Below are 19934 nucleotides of genomic sequence, written 5' to 3'. Positions count from 1 at the left end.
CTTGAGCCTCTCTTGCAGATGTGTATCTCATTTCTAGATGTTTGCTTTTGTGTGTGTGTGTGTAACCAGTTGCTGTAGCTGCAGCAAAAAGAGAAGAGGATGTGTCAAGACTACTTCCACGAGCAAAACCAGGTTTTTAAATGAGAGGTTTCAGGACTGGAGAGCTATTCTCTTGCATGAAGAATTGCCATCCTAAACTGAGCCATGACCTTCTGTGTTCTGCCTTTGCTTTTTGTTATGGCCACGTTCTGGCCAGGTTCCTGTTCCACGTGTCTCTTCCTACTGTTACACTAAAAGTCCTCAGGACTATGAATTGATTCCTGCTGAGAAGATGTGATTCCAGACACAGTGAGTATGTTATTTTTATTTTTTTGCATGTCTTGTACACTAAAAACATTGAAGTGGGGGTTTGCACTATAAGTTGAATGCATGCTTGTGCACTGGGTGCTGTTACTCCTCCTGCTTAGGTTGATTAGTAAGAGGTTGTTTCTGACCTTTCCAGTATTATGTGTAAAGCTGTGGTAAGCAGGAAAAGTAACTGTGTGTGATTGAGTTCCTACTAACACCAACCAACACCTGCACACTCTGTAACTGCTGGAATAACTGCTGCCTTTTCTGTTTTAGTCCCGTCTGCAACGCTGTCCAGACCTCCTCCTGATGCATCAGAGCAACTGGAAACCTCAGCAGTTGATGGTGAGAAGATTCAAGCTCTGTTTCTCAACTGTTTTATTTTAATCAAGGCTACATGAAGACTTTTTTTCTTTACCTTGTTCTGGGACCAGTCCCAACCAGTAAACAAGGGAAGACACCTGCGGCCCTGCCACCAGAGCTCGCCTTCCTGGCAAAGGAAACATCGAGCTTCACAAAGAGCCTGGAGTCATCTAACGGTAGATCTCCACTAATATTGAACTAAACATCTGTTTATTGCTGATAATTACACAACTACGTCAAATGATTTGATCTGATCCATTATTCCTGGAACAATAACAGAAAGATGGCTCCATTTTTCAGATTCAAACACAAGATCTGCTGGCTCCTCTGCACAGAGAGTGCTGGATTTTGAAGACAGAGGTGAAAAGGGTGAGAGTGGAAATCATCTAGACAGCTTCTTTTTTGACTTGTTTACTTAACTTTAGCTTTATCATTTGTTCCACACATTCTTTAACATTTGTTTTGACTGAAAGGACTCTAAAATCATCTGTCTTTTTGAATATCAGTTTCCTCAGCCCAGCCACCTGCTCCTTCACTCTTGCCTGACCGGGACCTCGATATGAACAGCTGGAGCTGTTCTCAGCACCAGAAACTGTGGATGAGGACAGAACTACAGGATCTCGGACTGTGGCCTGGCTCTCGTCCCGTTCGCATCGTTGGGAACGCAGTTTCCCTCTGGCGTCTTCCTCCACAACCAGAGCTGATCGACACAGTGGCCGACCTCCCATCACCCAACTTCTTCCAGCTGCACCCGTTTTTCATCTGGAAGCCTGAAAGCAACATCATGATCAGACTGAGGAACAATTACATCCTGCCCTGTCTTCATGGGTGTCATCATCCTCAGGTGGTCTCTGCTGGCGTGGGTAGGCCTCGGGTGATTGTTGGCACCGGTGGACAGTATTATATCTTTTCCTCCAGACTTTGTTGCAAGTCCTGTCGGAGAAACTGGTTTGCAGACAGTCCCCGGTGGCTGCAAAAGCTGCCCAGCCACTTCACAAACATTCTGCCTGCATTCCTGACATATAAGAAGGCCATCTGCAAGTCTGTAATGGATGAGCTGAGGCGCACGGGCAAATCACCATCAGACATGGCAAACCAGGTGAATGAACTCATGCATCTCAAATATGAGCGAGCTCACCTGGCATACCTGCAGGCAATCGAGAGCGTTTGGGATGCTGAGGCAGGGGTTCATGGACAGAAGACCATTGGGCAGTTTGTGAGAAAGGACAATGCACCACGTCCTTTTGGCTCCTATGAAGATGCCAGTGGGTGGTGTGGAATTTCTGTTTCCAGCTTCTACCTCACTGACTGTCTGCTGGAAGAGTACAGACGCCAAGAGCCAGTCATGTCCAGGCTCCTTCAAGGATCTTTTGGACAGATCTTCAGGTCTGACCACACCAGAAAAGTTGCACGCAAAGTGACACTTGCATCAGGGACAATGTCTAGCTTTGCGATCATGAACGAAAACTGGTTGATTGTTTCCTGGGTGATGGTTCAGTCTGAGGCTGAGAGGTCCTTGCAGCCGATGTACGAGGGAGTGGCCAGGAGGTACGCTGAAGCTGAAGTGGAGAAGGCAGGCTACCACTGGGTGGACAGGTGAGAGCAGACATCTTCTCTCTTCTTTACCTTTTAGCCTGCTAATGATCCTGATTGTGTGTTTGATTATGTCTGTTTTAATGTGCAACCTTAGTGATTAGGAGAAGAAACAAATGGTTGACTAACGAAAACACAATTCTTTAATTTTATTTTAAAAAAATACTTTTCTAATAAATTAGAAAATGTTGGAAGAAATTCATGAAACTGTTAGAATACACAGTGATGCAAAAGGAAAAACATTAGGAATAAGTGTTTATTGTTTATCGAGATCATGACCAGCTGTTTGATGACATCATCCTAACAGAACCAGGAAACCTGGTGCTCAGAGACCAAATACAGCAGTCAAAAACATAAGAATGATTCTAATTATTCTGCATCTTTGTGTATCTTCCGATCAGGGATTGCTGTGCTTCTTTCAAGATCCCAGACTCCATCCCTGGTGAACATTTACTCTGGGATGCTTGGAAGACAACCCCTGCCATTGTGAATGCTGCTACCTCTGGACCCCTGGCTAATACTAGTGCCTCTCGATCCCATTACAACCCCAACATTGCCATAAAACTGGACTTGTTTCACTGCCTCAGGCGCTTTTCACGGGAGTGCACGTCTGAGCATCACCCCCTCTACAGCAGTTTCTGCCAGCTTCTCTCTGCTGCCTTCTCTGTGGTGGATCAGGAGGACCTCAAGAAGCTCCGGGACGCCTACGAATTCTGTGGTATCCGGCCAGCCAATCCCACCAAACAACACATACGGGAGCACTGCAGGACCAAGATACCACAGCCCACAGAGCTCCTGGACAGAGTGGAAAAGGTGATCAACCATCTTCATCTGGCCAAGGATCCAAATGATGTCCCTCTGTTTAAACCCTCCATGCTGAAGACGTGGCGCATACAGTGAGTGCATATTCTCCGTGGATGCCTCAGTGACCCTGAAATCTCCGAGAGGATCATGTACAGGTATGGTGGCACTCTTCAGCTTAACCATGTACCTGGAGAAGGAGCAAAGGTCAACATCTGGATTCCTGTCAGAGGTACATCACAGCAAGAGGGGTACCATTTCCACCAAGCCCAGTGGATCACTGGAACCCATGCCTCCACTGAACTGTTTCAGGCGCAGGGAATGACAGGAGTGGCAAGATGGAACTACCAACGACTGGTGGACCTTAAGCGACCAGACGTTGTCCTGCCAGCTGTATTTGATCCAGCTTTAATAGCTGAATTAAACAGCTCTTACAAGAGAGTGACTGGACAGGAGAAATATCCCACTCTCAGAGTCTCTGACAGGGACACCGGCGAAAGATTTGGACTTGAGTACATAGAGCCAGGCTGCCGACCGGTCCCTCTTGACTGGGACAAACACAGGACTCAGAAGAGAGGTGAATCATCTGCTCCATTCCTGCTTCCTGTGCATTCATCCATCTCGGCTCAAGTTCCAACTCCAGCGTCAACCTCCAACTTGGGTTCAGCTCCATCTGTCAGCCCTCTACTCTCTGCTGGTGACCTCCTGAAAGAAGATGTCCAGGAATTTCTAGCCACACCAGGTAAGCCACTGAAATGTTTTCTACATATTTGCAATTTATTGTAGACAGTTCACCAATCAGCCGAGTAAGCATGACCGTTTCATTGTGTTTCAGATCTTTCGTGTGCTCCACCTCTGCCTCTGAGAGCCTACCCAAGTGGCGCCCGCGTCGGACCCATAAAAACAGGTGGGCGGGTCTTTGTGTTGGATCACACACGCTGGACACCGCCCATGAAAGAGGCCATTGATGACCTGCTGCAGAAGCACCGTGGGGACAAGGAGATGCTGAAGCTTGTGGATCAGGAATACGCAGCCATTGTTCATCGAGCTGCTGCTGATCCAAACAGCCTTCTGCATCCTACCACCAGACTGCACATCTCCCGCTACGTGAAGCACCTGGTGAAACTGCTCAACACCAGTTCTTCTTTGAACGTAAGCCCAGAGAAACTGAAGGATACACAACAACTGTGGCACTCTTTAACAGAGGGGAGTGAGTCATCCCATGTTCCTGTGGTCACTATTGAGCCAGCTACTTTCAACCCTCCTGCACCTGCTTTGTCCTCACCTCTGACTCAACACTCTCTGGAAAAAATCGTAGAGGGCATTTTGAGCAAACAGCAGCAGCAGGAGCAGCAGCAGCAGCAGCTCCCGCCAGGGCAAAAGAAAAGACAGACAAAGACGTGTCTTTCCTGTGGACAGCCAAAGTCTCGATATGAAACTGATGGATCCTCGATCCACTTTTTCTATCAACAGGGGCCTGTGCGGTATTTTTACTGCTCACAAAAGGTGCACCAGAGCTATGCTGCTGAAGGACTCTCTAACCCTACAATGTCATTTGAAGACTTTTCAACCACTGACTTTTTTCAGAGAGAACTGGATGCAACCAAGACGCGAGTGCAGGAGAAGACTGAAAAGAAAAGGCAAAGGACAGAATCGGCACCAGCAGGCCGTCTCTGTAGGTTCTGTCACATGGAGCTGAAACAGGGACCCAACAGCCCACACATCCACACAGGATTCCCCGGAGTGGCAGGAAAATATATTTACTGTCCCTCCAAGGTGTTCGCTCTTTACCAAAGCCAGGGAATGGTCAAAGAGATGAGCTGGAAGGAGTTCAGTAAGTCTCCTTTCTACGAGGTGGAAAAACAAAGATGGGTGGAGGAAAAGAACAAGTGAACAACTTGGGTTTAGTGTATTTATGTAAATAGAAAATGTTGTAAATCCTCAGAGGATTGTTTCATTGTTTTTTTATCCTCTAGGTTACTGATCAGATGTAAATTTGCAAGTGTAAGTTTAACATCTGTACTTCTGTTTATTTTGGTTTGTCACAGGAACATTGGGACTAGTTTGTTTCTTTGTATATAATGTATATTGTTTTTCTGTTAAAATACCATCTGGTTCATGTTAAATTAAAAAAAAATTGTTCTATCATTACTTGCAGCAAAATGTTATTTAAATTGTTGCTTACAGCAGCTACTTGTACATATCAACATCTGCTGGCTCAGTTTGTCTGGAGCAACACATAAACAAACCTTGCAGTTGTGAAAGGAACAAAATACTCACTGACTGCTGCATTTGAAAAGCTTTGGCAATAAAATATTTTTGTGAGAACATTTTCTGTTGTCATAAATATGAACAAATCAAATTCAAAGTTTAATAGCTTAAAGCAGAAGAACAACAAATGTGATGGTTCATATGTGATTACATTTTACTTTACTTGGTAGTATTTAATATACAGTATAGAGGTATGAGTTACACTAAAATAATTACTAGTAAAATGATTAATGAAATGGGATTTGAAAATCATTTACAAAACACTTTCACTTATTTATCACAATATTTGAACAACAGCTTTTATTTTACGCTGTTTGAACAGATCAGGAAGGAAGATAAGTGATGGGTTAGATGTGGCTCAGCATCAGCATCCTGCAGCAAGGAATGCTGCATTTTCATTGGCTGTCACTCTGTCACAGCTATTCACGGTTGGCCCCCGCGTGGCAGGCGAGAATCCTACCACTGGACCACCAATGCACACAAGCGCATTAGCAACGCCAGTACTCTTGGTGCACAGGACGGTAACACGTGCATGCTTTTTTTTTTTTCTTTTCGGTACTGGACTTCTAGCCTTTGGGTATCACGATTGTTACATTTTCTGCCTGTTAATTTGCTCAGCATTTCTGTGGTGACAAACTTGAGGACCTTCAAAGAAGGTTTACCCATTGTAAACATTACAAGTTGTACAAATAACACTTTTTGGAACATGCATGGGAGTCCAGGACAAGGTCCTGCGGCTATCAGTCCAGCCCTTAACCGAGGCCCGAAACGTCTTTCGTGCGTGGATGGCAAAATCACCACCAGCGTAAAACCACACTGTCAACTGGTTATTAAAAAGTTAAAGGGTGCAATTTAATTTAGGTACTCACTCTCTCCCTGAGTGGCAGACTCGCCCTGAGTCTGTGCTCGAGAGCCTTTTAATGGAAGTTCGTCTGCGGAGATAAACAGCCGGCCGATGGGGCAATTCTCAGCCCCCCGGACATTGATGAGGAAGTGGCGCCATGCGGCTCTCCGAAGGCGAACTCCCACTGAAGGGATCTGCTTTCCCGGGTTTCAGCACCAAAAACGTTGGGTAATTTTTATTTGTCCTGTATTACCTCAAAGAAAACTCAGAGCACACACAGAGGGATTAGATTGATAATTTGGTACATTGTAAACAACCTTAAACAGACAACAAACACATACTTTGCAAAGTGTGAGATACTTTGCAAAGGGTGAGAAGAATCAATCCACACCAGTCGAAAACCAGTTTCCTCTCACCCCGAGTCGAAACTCTGGAGTGAATTTATTTGCAAGAACACACACACACCCATAAATTCCTCAAAAACCCCCTTGGCCTCAGGAATCCACAGAAGACAAAAGGGATTCTTCAGATAATAGATCAACGAGTCTCTTGGCCAGGGCAAGACGGTGTTCCTGCAGAAGAGACTCCCGGTCTGGCCGGTTTGGCCTCCATATAATAGAACAAAAGTGCCTAAAGCATAAAGGAGTTGCTGCAAACATTTTAATGTAAATAAGTACCTCAAGCAGAAAGGAAGCCCTCAGGCAGAAAGGAATTCCTGCAAACATTTAGGGTGAGGTAACTCTGTTTGACAATCAGATTTACCTATCAATAAAAGTCACAAGTTGTACAAATAACACTTTTTGGACCATGCACATTGCCAGTCATGCAAAGCCAGCCAGTGACATTTATATAGCGGGTGAGTAGTTCGCTAATACAGAATGTGAGTTCCTCGTTAGTATAATGGACAGTATCCCCGCCTATCACGCGGGAGACCAGGGTTCGATTCCCCGACGGGGAGACTGCAGTTAACTTTAGCTTGATGCATTGAACAAAATGGCCAATTTTGCACTTGACCATCACTTCAACTGCTGGTATTTAACCCCAGGTCTCTTGCGTGGCAGCTGTTGAATGCTACCACTGGTCTACCAAACAGGACACGCTAACCTTTATGGCCTGCACGTATCACGCATGGCACAGTAAAATGTGCAGCCTTCATTTTCTTTTCACAATAGTTATTTCTACTTGTTTTTCTCATTGCCCCTGAGGTCTCTACATGTTTGTAATGGAAGCTTTTTGTATTTTGATACGGCATCTTGTTGGAACTCAATTTAACTGTAAGTCGTTTTGTAAGTTGAACCTGAATGCATAAATCAACATTTTTTAGCTTGCTTTCCATATCAACTGCACCACCGTGTCTTCATTTACACTTATTCGTTGAACTGCAGTGATTGATCATTTGATATGTTTTTTAGCTGTCATTTAGGACAGCCATTGGAACACAGGGTTTCTTCCTAATATGTCGTTTTTCTCAGCATTTCTGTGGTGGAAACCTTTAGGATGTTCAAACCATCTTTACTCATTGCCACAGCTCCAAGGGTAACCAATAAATGCTGTCTGACGACAATTGTTGCACATCATGCAATGCCATCTGTTGGCATAGATGTTTCAAAAGGCCAGTTGAGGAATAGGCGCATGAAGAGTAAGACGTCGATATTCGTATTGGTGAGCGAATCACTGCCTGTCACATGAGAGACTTGGAGTATAGATGACTACTAACTTTGATCGATGCATTGGACAGGCCTTGGAATTCTATCCAACAGAGGTTGCATTGGCCGGGAATCGAACCCGGGCCTCCCGCGTGGCAGGCGAGAATCCTACCACTGGACCACCAATGCACACAAGCGCATTAGCAACGCCAGTACTCTTGGTGCACAGGACAGTAACACGAGCAGGCTTTTTTTTTTCTTTTCGGTACTGGACTTCTAGCCTTTGGGTATCACGATTGTTACATTTTCTGCCTGTTAATTTGCTCAGCATTTCTGTGGTGACAAACATGAGGACCTTCAAAGAAGGTTTACCCATTGTAAACATCACAAGTTGTACAAATTACACTTTTTGGACCATGCATGGGAGTCCAGGACAAGGTCCGGCGGCTATCAGTCCAGCCCTTAACCGGGGCCCGAAACGTCTTTCGTGCGTGGATGGCAAAATCACCACCAGCGTAAAACCACACTGTCAACTGGTTATAAAAAAATTAAAGGGTGCAATTTAATTTAGGTACTCACTCTCTCCCTGAGTGGCAGACTCGCCCTGAGTCTGTGCGCGAGAGCCTGTTAATGGAAGTTCGTCTGCGGAGATAAACAGCCGGCCGATGGGGCAATTCTCAGCCCCCCGGACTTTGATGAGGAAGTGGCGCCATGCGGCTCTCCGAAGGCGAACTCCCACTGAAGGGATCTGCTTTCCCGGGTTTCAGCACCAAAAACGTTGGGTAATTTTTATTTGTCCTGTATTACCTCAAAGAAAACTCAGAGCACACACAGAGGGATTAGATTGATAATTTGGTACATTGTAAACAACCTTAAACAGACAACGAACACATACTTTGCAAAGTGTGAGATACTTTGCAAAGGGTGAGAAGAATCAATCCACACCAGTCGAAAACCAGTTTCCTCTCACCCCGAGTCGAAACTCTGGAGTGAATTTATTTGCAAGAACACACACACACCCATAAATTCCTCAAAAACCCCCTTGGCCTCAGGAATCCACAGAAGACAAAAGGGATTCTTCAGATAATAGATCAACGAGTCTCTTGGCCAGGGCAAGACGGTGTTCCTGCAGAAGAGACTCCCGGTCTGGCCGGTTTGGCCTCCATATAATAGAACAAAAGTGCCTAAAGCATAAAGGAGTTGCTGCAAACATTTTAATGTAAATAAGTACCTCAAGCAGAAAGGAAGCCCTCAGGCAGAAAGGAATTCCTGCAAACATTTAGGGTGAGGTAACTCTGTTTGACAATCAGATTTACCTATCAATAAAAGTCACAAGTTGTACAAATAACACTTTTTGGACCATGCACATTGCCAATCATGCAAAGCCAGCCAATGACATTTATATAGCGGGTGAGTAGTTCGCTAATACAGAATGTGAGTTCCTCGTTAGTATAGTGGACAGTATCCCCGCCTGTCACGCGGGAGACCGGGGTTCGATTCCCCGACGGGGAGACTGCAGTTAACTTTAGCTTGATGCATTGAACAAAATGGCCAATTTTGCACTTGACCATCACTTCAACTGCTGGTATTTAACCCCAGGTCTCTTGCGTGGCAGCTGTTGAATGCTACCACTGGTCTACCAAACAGGACACGCTAACCTTTATGGCCTGCACGTATCACGCATGGCACAGTAAAATGTGCAGCCTTCATTTTCTTTTCACAATAGTTATTTCTACTTGTTTTTCTCATTGCCCCTGAGGTCTCTACATGTTTGTAATGGAAGCTTTTTGTATTTTGATACGGCATCTTGTTGGAACTCAATTTAACTGTAAGTCGTTTTGTAAGTTGAACCTGAATGCATAAATCAACATTTTTTAGCTTGCTTTCCATATCAACTGCACCACCGTGTCTTCATTTACACTTATTCGTTGAACTGCAGTGATTGATCATTTGATATGTTTTTTAGCTGTCATTTAGGACAGCCATTGGAACACAGGGTTTCTTCCTAATATGTCGTTTTTCTCAGCATTTCTGTGGTGGAAACCTTTAGGATGTTCAAACCATCTTTACTCATTGCCACAGCTCCAAGGGTAACCAATAAATGCTGTCTGACGACAATTGTTGCACATCATGCAATGCCATCTGTTGGCATAGATGTTTCAAAAGGCCAGTTGAGGAATAGGCGCATGAAGAGTAAGACGTCGATATTCGTATTGGTGAGCGAATCACTGCCTGTCACATGAGAGACTTGGAATATAGATGACTACTAACTTTGATCGATGCATTGGACAGGCCTTGGAATTCTATCCAACAGAGGTTGCATTGGCCGGGAATCGAACCCGGGCCTCCCGCGTGGCAGGCGAGAATCCTACCACTGGACCACCAATGCACACAAGCGCATTAGCAACGCCAGTACTCTTGGTGCACAGGACGGTAACACGAGCATGCTTTTTTTTTTTTCTTTTCGGTACTGGACTTCTAGCCTTTGGGTATCACGATTGTTACATTTTCTGCCTGTTAATTTGCTCAGCATTTCTGTGGTGACAAACTTGAGGACCTTCAAAGAAGGTTTACCCATTGTAAACATTACAAGTTGTACAAATAACACTTTTTGGAACATGCATGGGAGTCCAGGACAAGGTCCTGCGGCTATCAGTCCAGCCCTTAACCGAGGCCCGAAACGTCTTTCGTGCGTGGATGGCAAAATCACCACCAGCGTAAAACCACACTGTCAACTGGCTATTAAAAAGTTAAAGGGTGCAATTTAATTTAGGTACTCACTCTCTCCCTGAGTGGCAGACTCGCCCTGAGTCTGTGCTCGAGAGCCTTTTAATGGAAGTTCGTCTGCGGAGATAAACAGCCGGCCGATGGGGCAATTCTCAGCCCCCCGGACATTGATGAGGAAGTGGCGCCATGCGGCTCTCCGAAGGCGAACTCCCACTGAAGGGATCTGCTTTCCCGGGTTTCAGCACCAAAAACGTTGGGTAATTTTTATTTGTCCTGTATTACCTCAAAGAAAACTCAGAGCACACACAGAGGGATTAGATTGATAATTTGGTACATTGTAAACAACCTTAAACAGACAACAAACACATACTTTGCAAAGTGTGAGATACTTTGCAAAGGGTGAGAAGAATCAATCCACACCAGTCGAAAACCAGTTTCCTCTCACCCCGAGTCGAAACTCTGGAGTGAATTTATTTGCAAGAACACACACACACCCATAAATTCCTCAAAAACCCCCTTGGCCTCAGGAATCCACAGAAGACAAAAGGGATTCTTCAGATAATAGATCAACGAGTCTCTTGGCCAGGGCAAGACGGTGTTCCTGCAGAAGAGACTCCCGGTCTGGCCGGTTTGGCCTCCATATAATAGAACAAAAGTGCCTAAAGCATAAAGGAGTTGCTGCAAACATTTTAATGTAAATAAGTACCTCAAGCAGAAAGGAAGCCCTCAGGCAGAAAGGAATTCCTGCAAACATTTAGGGTGAGGTAACTCTGTTTGACAATCAGATTTACCTATCAATAAAAGTCACAAGTTGTACAAATAACACTTTTTGGACCATGCACATTGCCAGTCATGCAAAGCCAGCCAGTGACATTTATATAGCGGGTGAGTAGTTCGCTAATAGAGAATGTGAGTTCCTCGTTAGTATAGTGGACAGTATCCCCGCCTATCACGCGGGAGACCGGGGTTCGATTCCCCGACGGGGAGACTGCAGTTAACTTTAGCTTGATGCATTGAACAAAATGGCCAATTTTGCACTTGACGATCACTTCAACTGCTGGTATTTAACCCCAGGTCTCTTGCGTGGCAGCTGTTGAATGCTACCACTGGTCTACCAAACAGGACACGCTAACCTTTATGGCCTGCACGTATCACGCATGGCACAGTAAAATGTGCAGCCTTCATTTTCTTTTCACAATAGTTATTTCTACTTGTTTTTCTCATTGCCCCTGAGGTCTCTACATGTTTGTAATGGAAGCTTTTTGTATTTTGATACGGCATCTTGTTGGAACTCAATTTAACTGTAAGTCGTTTTGTAAGTTGAACCTGAATGCATAAATCAACATTTTTTAGCTTGCTTTCCATATCAACTGCACCACCGTGTCTTCATTTACACTTATTCGTTGAACTGCAGTGATTGATCATTTGATATGTTTTTTAGCTGTCATTTAGGACAGCCATTGGAACACAGGGTTTCTTCCTAATATGTCGATTTTCTCAGCATTTCTGTGGTGGAAACCTTTAGGATGTTCAAACCATCTTTACTCATTGCCACAGCTCCAAGGGTAACCAATAAATGCTGTCTGACGACAATTGTTGCACATCATGCAATGCCATCTGTTGGCATAGATGTTTCAAAAGGCCAGTTGAGGAATAGGCGCATGAAGAGTAAGACGTCGATATTCGTATTGGTTAGCGAATCACTGCCTGTCACATGAGAGACTTGGAGTATAGATGACTTCTAACTTTGATCGATGCATTGGACAGGCCTTGGAATTCTATCCAACAGAGGTTGCATTGGCCGGGAATCGAACCCGGGCCTCCCGCGTGGCAGGCGAGAATCCTACCACTGGACCACCAATGCACACAAGCGCATTAGCAACGCCAGTACTCTTGGTGCACAGGACGGTAACACGTGCATGCTTTTTTTTTTTTCTTTTTGGTACTGGACTTCTAGCCTTTGGGTATCACGATTGTTACATTTTCTGCCTGTTAATTTGCTCAGCATTTCTGTGGTGACAAACTTGAGGACCTTCAAAGAAGGTTTACCCATTGTAAACATTACAAGTTGTACAAATAACACTTTTTGGAACATGCATGGGAGTCCAGGACAAGGTCCTGCGGCTATCAGTCCAGCCCTTAACCGAGGCCCGAAACGTCTTTCGTGCGTGGATGGCAAAATCACCACCAGCGTAAAACCACACTGTCAACTGGTTATTAAAAAGTTAAAGGGTGCAATTTAATTTAGGTACTCACTCTCTCCCTGAGTGGCAGACTCGCCCTGAGTCTGTGCTCGAGAGCCTTTTAATGGAAGTTCGTCTGCGGAGATAAACAGCCGGCCGATGGGGCAATTCTCAGCCCCCCGGACATTGATGAGGAAGTGGCGCCATGCGGCTCTCCGAAGGCGAACTCCCACTGAAGGGATCTGCTTTCCCGGGTTTCAGCACCAAAAACGTTGGGTAATTTTTATTTGTCCTGTATTACCTCAAAGAAAACTCAGAGCACACACAGAGGGATTAGATTGATAATTTGGTACATTGTAAACAACCTTAAACAGACAACAAACACATACTTTGCAAAGTGTGAGATACTTTGCAAAGGGTGAGAAGAATCAATCCACACCAGTCGAAAACCAGTTTCCTCTCACCCCGAGTCGAAACTCTGGAGTGAATTTATTTGCAAGAACACACACACACCCATAAATTCCTCAAAAACCCCCTTGGCCTCAGGAATCCACAGAAGACAAAAGGGATTCTTCAGATAATAGATCAACGAGTCTCTTGGCCAGGGCAAGACGGTGTTCCTGCAGAAGAGACTCCCGGTCTGGCCGGTTTGGCCTCCATATAATAGAACAAAAGTGCCTAAAGCATAAAGGAGTTGCTGCAAACATTTTAATGTAAATAAGTACCTCAAGCAGAAAGGAAGCCCTCAGGCAGAAAGGAATTCCTGCAAACATTTAGGGTGAGGTAACTCTGTTTGACAATCAGATTTACCTATCAATAAAAGTCACAAGTTGTACAAATAACACTTTTTGGACCATGCACATTGCCAGTCATGCAAAGCCAGCCAGTGACATTTATATAGCGGGTGAGTAGTTCGCTAATAGAGAATGTGAGTTCCTCGTTAGTATAATGGACAGTATCCCCGCCTATCACGCGGGAGACCGGGGTTCGATTCCCCGACGGGGAGACTGCAGTTAACTTTAGCTTGATGCATTGAACAAAATGGCCAATTTTGCACTCGACCATCACTTCAACTGCTGGTATTTAACCCCAGGTCTCTTGCGTGGCAGCTGTTGAATGCTACCACTGGTCTACCAAACAGGACACGCTAACCTTTATGGCCTGCACGTATCACGCATGGCACAGTAAAATGTGCAGCCTTCATTTTCTTTTCACAATAGTTATTTCTACTTGTTTTTCTCATTGCCCCTGAGGTCTCTACATGTTTGTAATGGAAGCTTTTTGTATTTTGATACGGCATCTTGTTGGAACTCAATTTAACTGTAAGTCGTTTTGTAAGTTGAACCTGAATGCATAAATCAACATTTTTTAGCTTGCTTTCCATATCAACTGCACCACCGTGTCTTCATTTACACTTATTCGTTGAACTGCAGTGATTGATCATTTGATATGTTTTTTAGCTGTCATTTAGGACAGCCATTGGAACACAGGGTTTCTTCCTAATATGTCGTTTTTCTCAGCATTTCTGTGGTGGAAACCTTTAGGATGTTCAAACCATCTTTACTCATTGCCACAGCTCCAAGGGTAACCAATAAATGCTGTCTGACGACAATTGTTGCACATCATGCAATGCCATCTGTTGGCATAGATGTTTCAAAAGGCCAGTTGAGGAATAGGCGCATGAAGAGTAAGACGTCGATATTCGTATTGGTGAGCGAATCGCTGCCTGTCACATGAGAGACTTGGAATATAGATGACTACTAACTTTGATCGATGCATTGGACAGGCCTTGGAATTCTATCCAAAAGAGGTTGCATTGGCCGGGAATCGAACCCGGGCCTCCCGCGTGGCAGGCGAGAATCCTACCACTGGACCACCAATGCACACAAGCGCATTAGCAACGCCAGTACTCTTGGTGCACAGGACGGTAACACGTGCATGCTTTTTTTTTTTTCTTTTCGGTACTGGACTTCTAGCCTTTGGGTATCACGATTGTTACATTTTCTGCCTGTTAATTTGCTCAGCATTTCTGTGGTGACAAACTTGAGGACCTTCAAAGAAGGTTTACCCATTGTAAACATTACAAGTTGTACAAATAACACTTTTTGGAACATGCATGGGAGTCCAGGACAAGGTCCTGCGGCTATCAGTCCAGCCCTTAACCGAGGCCCGAAACGTCTTTCGTGCGTGGATGGCAAAATCACCACCAGCGTAAAACCACACTGTCAACTGGTTATTAAAAAGTTAAAGGGTGCAATTTAATTTAGGTACTCACTCTCTCCCTGAGTGGCAGACTCGCCCTGAGTCTGTGCTCGAGAGCCTTTTAATGGAAGTTCGTCTGCGGAGATAAACAGCCGGCCGATGGGGCAATTCTCAGCCCCCCGGACATTGATGAGGAAGTGGCGCCATGCGGCTCTCCGAAGGCGAACTCCCACTGAAGGGATCTGCTTTCCCGGGTTTCAGCACCAAAAACGTTGGGTAATTTTTATTTGTCCTGTATTACCTCAAAGAAAACTCAGAGCACACACAGAGGGATTAGATTGATAATTTGGTACATTGTAAACAACCTTAAACAGACAACAAACACATACTTTGCAAAGTGTGAGATACTTTGCAAAGGGTGAGAAGAATCAATCCACACCAGTCGAAAACCAGTTTCCTCTCACCCCGAGTCGAAACTCTGGAGTGAATTTATTTGCAAGAACACACACACACCCATAAATTCCTCAAAAACCCCCTTGGCCTCAGGAATCCACAGAAGACAAAAGGGATTCTTCAGATAATAGATCAACGAGTCTCTTGGCCAGGGCAAGACGGTGTTCCTGCAGAAGAGACTCCCGGTCTGGCCGGTTTGGCCTCCATATAATAGAACAAAAGTGCCTAAAGCATAAAGGAGTTGCTGCAAACATTTTAATGTAAATAAGTACCTCAAGCAGAAAGGAAGCCCTCAGGCAGAAAGGAATTCCTGCAAACATTTAGGGTGAGGTAACTCTGTTTGACAATCAGATTTACCTATCAATAAAAGTCACAAGTTGTACAAATAACACTTTTTGGACCATGCACATTGCCAGTCATGCAAAGCCAGCCAGTGACATTTATATAGCGGGTGAGTAGTTCGCTAATACAGAATGTGAGTTCCTCGTTAGTATAATGGACAGTATCCCCGCCTATCACGCGGGAGACCAGGGTTCGATTCCCCGACGGGGAGACTGCAGTTAACTTTAGCTTGATGCATTGAACAAAATGGCCAATTTTGCACTTGACCATCACTTCAACTGCTGGTATTTAACCCCAGGTCTCTTGCGTGGCAGCTGTTGAATGCTACCACTGGTCTACCAAACAGGACACGCTAACCTTTATGGCCTGCACGTATCACGCATGGCACAGTAAAATGTGCAGCCTTCATTTTCTTTTCACAATAGTTATTTCTACTTGTTTTTCTCATTGCCCCTGAGGTCTCTACATGTTTGTAATGGAAGCTTTTTGTATTTTGATACGGCATCTTGTTGGAACTCAATTTAACTGTAAGTCGTTTTGTAAGTTGAACCTGAATGCATAAATCAACATTTTTTAGCTTGCTTTCCATATCAACTGCACCACCGTGTCTTCATTTACACTTATTCGTTGAACTGCAGTGATTGATCATTTGATATGTTTTTTAGCTGTCATTTAGGACAGCCATTGGAACACAGGGTTTCTTCCTAATATGTCGTTTTTCTCAGCATTTCTGTGGTGGAAACCTTTAGGATGTTCAAACCATCTTTACTTATTGCCACAGCTCCAAGGGTAACCAATAAATGCTGTCTGACGACAATTGTTGCACATCATGCAATGCCATCTGTTGGCATAGATGTTTCAAAAGGCCAGTTGAGGAATAGGCGCATGAAGAGTAAGACGTCGATATTCGTATTGGTGAGCGAATCACTGCCTGTCACATGAGAGACTTGGAGTATAGATGACTACTAACTTTGATCGATGCATTGGACAGGCCTTGGAATTCTATCCAACAGAGGTTGCATTGGCCGGGAATCGAACCCGGGCCTCCCGCGTGGCAGGCGAGAATCCTACCACTGGACCACCAATGCACACAAGCGCATTAGCAACGCCAGTACTCTTGGTGCACAGGACAGTAACACGAGCAGGCTTTTTTTTTTCTTTTCGGTACTGGACTTCTAGCCTTTGGGTATCACGATTGTTACATTTTCTGCCTGTTAATTTGCTCAGCATTTCTGTGGTGACAAACATGAGGACCTTCAAAGAAGGTTTACCCATTGTAAACATCACAAGTTGTACAAATTACACTTTTTGGACCATGCATGGGAGTCCAGGACAAGGTCCGGCGGCTATCAGTCCAGCCCTTAACCGGGGCCCGAAACGTCTTTCGTGCGTGGATGGCAAAATCACCACCAGCGTAAAACCACACTGTCAACTGGTTATTAAAAAATTAAAGGGTGCAATTTAATTTAGGTACTCACTCTCTCCCTGAGTGGCAGACTCGCCCTGAGTCTGTGCGCGAGAGCCTGTTAATGGAAGTTCGTCTGCGGAGATAAACAGCCGGCCGATGGGGCAATTCTCAGCCCCCCGGACTTTGATGAGGAAGTGGCGCCATGCGGCTCTCCGAAGGCGAACTCCCACTGAAGGGATCTGCTTTCCCGGGTTTCAGCACCAAAAACGTTGGGTAATTTTTATTTGTCCTGTATTACCTCAAAGAAAACTCAGAGCACACACAGAGGGATTAGATTGATAATTTGGTACATTGTAAACAACCTTAAACAGACAACGAACACATACTTTGCAAAGTGTGAGATACTTTGCAAAGGGTGAGAAGAATCAATCCACACCAGTCGAAAACCAGTTTCCTCTCACCCCGAGTCGAAACTCTGGAGTGAATTTATTTGCAAGAACACACACACACCCATAAATTCCTCAAAAACCCCCTTGGCCTCAGGAATCCACAGAAGACAAAAGGGATTCTTCAGATAATAGATCAACGAGTCTCTTGGCCAGGGCAAGACGGTGTTCCTGCAGAAGAGACTCCCGGTCTGGCCGGTTTGGCCTCCATATAATAGAACAAAAGTGCCTAAAGCATAAAGGAGTTGCTGCAAACATTTTAATGTAAATAAGTACCTCAAGCAGAAAGGAAGCCCTCAGGCAGAAAGGAATTCCTGCAAACATTTAGGGTGAGGTAACTCTGTTTGACAATCAGATTTACCTATCAATAAAAGTCACAAGTTGTACAAATAACACTTTTTGGACCATGCACATTGCCAATCATGCAAAGCCAGCCAATGACATTTATATAGCGGGTGAGTAGTTCGCTAATACAGAATGTGAGTTCCTCGTTAGTATAGTGGACAGTATCCCCGCCTGTCACGCGGGAGACCGGGGTTCGATTCCCCGACGGGGAGACTGCAGTTAACTTTAGCTTGATGCATTGAACAAAATGGCCAATTTTGCACTTGACCATCACTTCAACTGCTGGTATTTAACCCCAGGTCTCTTGCGTGGCAGCTGTTGAATGCTACCACTGGTCTACCAAACAGGACACGCTAACCTTTATGGCCTGCACGTATCACGCATGGCACAGTAAAATGTGCAGCCTTCATTTTCTTTTCACAATAGTTATTTCTACTTGTTTTTCTCATTGCCCCTGAGGTCTCTACATGTTTGTAATGGAAGCTTTTTGTATTTTGATACGGCATCTTGTTGGAACTCAATTTAACTGTAAGTCGTTTTGTAAGTTGAACCTGAATGCATAAATCAACATTTTTTAGCTTGCTTTCCATATCAACTGCACCACCGTGTCTTCATTTACACTTATTCGTTGAACTGCAGTGATTGATCATTTGATATGTTTTTTAGCTGTCATTTAGGACAGCCATTGGAACACAGGGTTTCTTCCTAATATGTCGTTTTTCTCAGCATTTCTGTGGTGGAAACCTTTAGGATGTTCAAACCATCTTTACTCATTGCCACAGCTCCAAGGGTAACCAATAAATGCTGTCTGACGACAATTGTTGCACATCATGCAATGCCATCTGTTGGCATAGATGTTTCAAAAGGCCAGTTGAGGAATAGGCGCATGAAGAGTAAGACGTCGATATTCGTATTGGTGAGCGAATCACTGCCTGTCACATGAGAGACTTGGAATATAGATGACTACTAACTTTGATCGATGCATTGGACAGGCCTTGGAATTCTATCCAACAGAGGTTGCATTGGCCGGGAATCGAACCCGGGCCTCTCGCGTGGCAGGCGAGAATCCTACCACTGGACCACCAATGCACACAAGCGCATTAGCAACGCCAGTACTCTTGGTGCACAGGACGGTAACACGAGCATGCTTTTTTTTTTTTCTTTTCGGTACTGGACTTCTAGCCTTTGGGTATCACGATTGTTACATTTTCTGCCTGTTAATTTGCTCAGCATTTCTGTGGTGACAAACTTGAGGACCTTCAAAGAAGGTTTACCCATTGTAAACATTACAAGTTGTACAAATAACACTTTTTGGAACATGCATGGGAGTCCAGGACAAGGTCCTGCGGCTATCAGTCCAGCCCTTAACCGAGGCCCGAAACGTCTTTCGTGCGTGGATGGCAAAATCACCACCAGCGTAAAACCACACTGTCAACTGGCTATTAAAAAGTTAAAGGGTGCAATTTAATTTAGGTACTCACTCTCTCCCTGAGTGGCAGACTCGCCCTGAGTCTGTGCTCGAGAGCCTTTTAATGGAAGTTCGTCTGCGGAGATAAACAGCCGGCCGATGGGGCAATTCTCAGCCCCCCGGACATTGATGAGGAAGTGGCGCCATGCGGCTCTCCGAAGGCGAACTCCCACTGAAGGGATCTGCTTTCCCGGGTTTCAGCACCAAAAACGTTGGGTAATTTTTATTTGTCCTGTATTACCTCAAAGAAAACTCAGAGCACACACAGAGGGATTAGATTGATAATTTGGTACATTGTAAACAACCTTAAACAGACAACAAACACATACTTTGCAAAGTGTGAGATACTTTGCAAAGGGTGAGAAGAATCAATCCACACCAGTCGAAAACCAGTTTCCTCTCACCCCGAGTCGAAACTCTGGAGTGAATTTATTTGCAAGAACACACACACACCCATAAATTCCTCAAAAACCCCCTTGGCCTCAGGAATCCAC

At 44.7% G+C, this 19934-nt stretch overlaps 3 protein-coding genes and 10 non-coding genes across 13 annotated transcripts in view; 7 read left to right on the top strand and 6 right to left on the bottom strand.

Annotated features, from left to right (window-relative positions):
* Positions 1–146, top strand: part of LOC129165140 (uncharacterized) — an 83612-nt gene extending 83466 nt beyond the window's left edge. The window contains exon 8 of the mRNA XM_070547937.1: positions 70–146. The gene's annotated coding sequence lies outside the window, so the exon portion shown is untranslated. The remainder of the gene's footprint in view (positions 1–69) is intronic.
* Positions 139–3204, top strand: LOC139065983 (uncharacterized). The gene is made up of 5 exons (XM_070547936.1): positions 139–693; positions 783–887; positions 1012–1080; positions 1218–2307; positions 2706–3204. Exons 4-5 carry the CDS (start codon positions 1271–1273, stop codon positions 3202–3204), a joined length of 1536 nt encoding a protein of 511 aa, XP_070404037.1. The 5' UTR covers positions 139–693; positions 783–887; positions 1012–1080; positions 1218–1270.
* A 51-nt stretch (positions 3205–3255) lies between these two features.
* LOC139065968 (uncharacterized) lies at positions 3256–5814 on the top strand. The gene is made up of 2 exons (XM_070547934.1): positions 3256–3847; positions 3941–5814. The coding sequence occupies exons 1-2, from the start codon at positions 3256–3258 to the stop codon at positions 4996–4998; spliced, it is 1650 nt and encodes a 549-aa protein (XP_070404035.1). The 3' UTR covers positions 4999–5814.
* Positions 5815–7984: 2170 nt separating this feature from the next.
* Positions 7985–8055, bottom strand: trnag-gcc (transfer RNA glycine (anticodon GCC)). The gene has a single exon. It is a non-coding gene; the product is annotated as a tRNA-Gly (tRNA).
* A 1251-nt stretch (positions 8056–9306) lies between these two features.
* Positions 9307–9378, top strand: trnad-guc (transfer RNA aspartic acid (anticodon GUC)). The gene has a single exon. It is a non-coding gene; the product is annotated as a tRNA-Asp (tRNA).
* Positions 9379–10184: 806 nt separating this feature from the next.
* trnag-gcc (transfer RNA glycine (anticodon GCC)) lies at positions 10185–10255 on the bottom strand. Its single transcript has one exon. It is a non-coding gene; the product is annotated as a tRNA-Gly (tRNA).
* A 1253-nt stretch (positions 10256–11508) lies between these two features.
* On the top strand, positions 11509–11580 carry trnad-auc (transfer RNA aspartic acid (anticodon AUC)). The gene has a single exon. It is a non-coding gene; the product is annotated as a tRNA-Asp (tRNA).
* An 806-nt stretch (positions 11581–12386) lies between these two features.
* Positions 12387–12457, bottom strand: trnag-gcc (transfer RNA glycine (anticodon GCC)). Its single transcript has one exon. It is a non-coding gene; the product is annotated as a tRNA-Gly (tRNA).
* A 1253-nt stretch (positions 12458–13710) lies between these two features.
* trnad-auc (transfer RNA aspartic acid (anticodon AUC)) lies at positions 13711–13782 on the top strand. The gene has a single exon. It is a non-coding gene; the product is annotated as a tRNA-Asp (tRNA).
* An 806-nt stretch (positions 13783–14588) lies between these two features.
* Positions 14589–14659, bottom strand: trnag-gcc (transfer RNA glycine (anticodon GCC)). The gene has a single exon. It is a non-coding gene; the product is annotated as a tRNA-Gly (tRNA).
* Positions 14660–16790: 2131 nt separating this feature from the next.
* On the bottom strand, positions 16791–16861 carry trnag-gcc (transfer RNA glycine (anticodon GCC)). The gene has a single exon. It is a non-coding gene; the product is annotated as a tRNA-Gly (tRNA).
* A 1251-nt stretch (positions 16862–18112) lies between these two features.
* Positions 18113–18184, top strand: trnad-guc (transfer RNA aspartic acid (anticodon GUC)). The gene has a single exon. It is a non-coding gene; the product is annotated as a tRNA-Asp (tRNA).
* Positions 18185–18990: 806 nt separating this feature from the next.
* trnag-gcc (transfer RNA glycine (anticodon GCC)) lies at positions 18991–19061 on the bottom strand. The gene has a single exon. It is a non-coding gene; the product is annotated as a tRNA-Gly (tRNA).
* Positions 19062–19934: the final 873 nt, after the last annotated feature.

Source organism: Nothobranchius furzeri, chromosome 2, assembly GCF_043380555.1.
Source record: "Nothobranchius furzeri strain GRZ-AD chromosome 2, NfurGRZ-RIMD1, whole genome shotgun sequence".
In the NCBI taxonomy this organism is placed as follows: domain Eukaryota; kingdom Metazoa; phylum Chordata; class Actinopteri; order Cyprinodontiformes; family Nothobranchiidae; genus Nothobranchius; species Nothobranchius furzeri.
Note: the sequence above shows the minus strand (reverse complement) of the source record. Positions and strands in the feature narration are given on the sequence as shown.

Excerpts from the sequence above, each read along its gene's own strand:
- LOC139065983 (XM_070547936.1), top strand. The coding sequence starts at position 1,271 with ATGAACAGCTGGAGCTGTTCTCAGCACCAGAAACTGTGGATGAGGACA. Across the intron at positions 2,308-2,705 it reads GGCTACCACTGGGTGGACAG|GGATTGCTGTGCTTCTTTCA; the intron begins GTGAGAGCAGAC and ends TCTTCCGATCAG.
- LOC139065968 (XM_070547934.1), top strand. The coding sequence starts at position 3,256 with ATGTACAGGTATGGTGGCACTCTTCAGCTTAACCATGTACCTGGAGAA. Across the intron at positions 3,848-3,940 it reads GGAATTTCTAGCCACACCAG|ATCTTTCGTGTGCTCCACCT; the intron begins GTAAGCCACTGA and ends ATTGTGTTTCAG.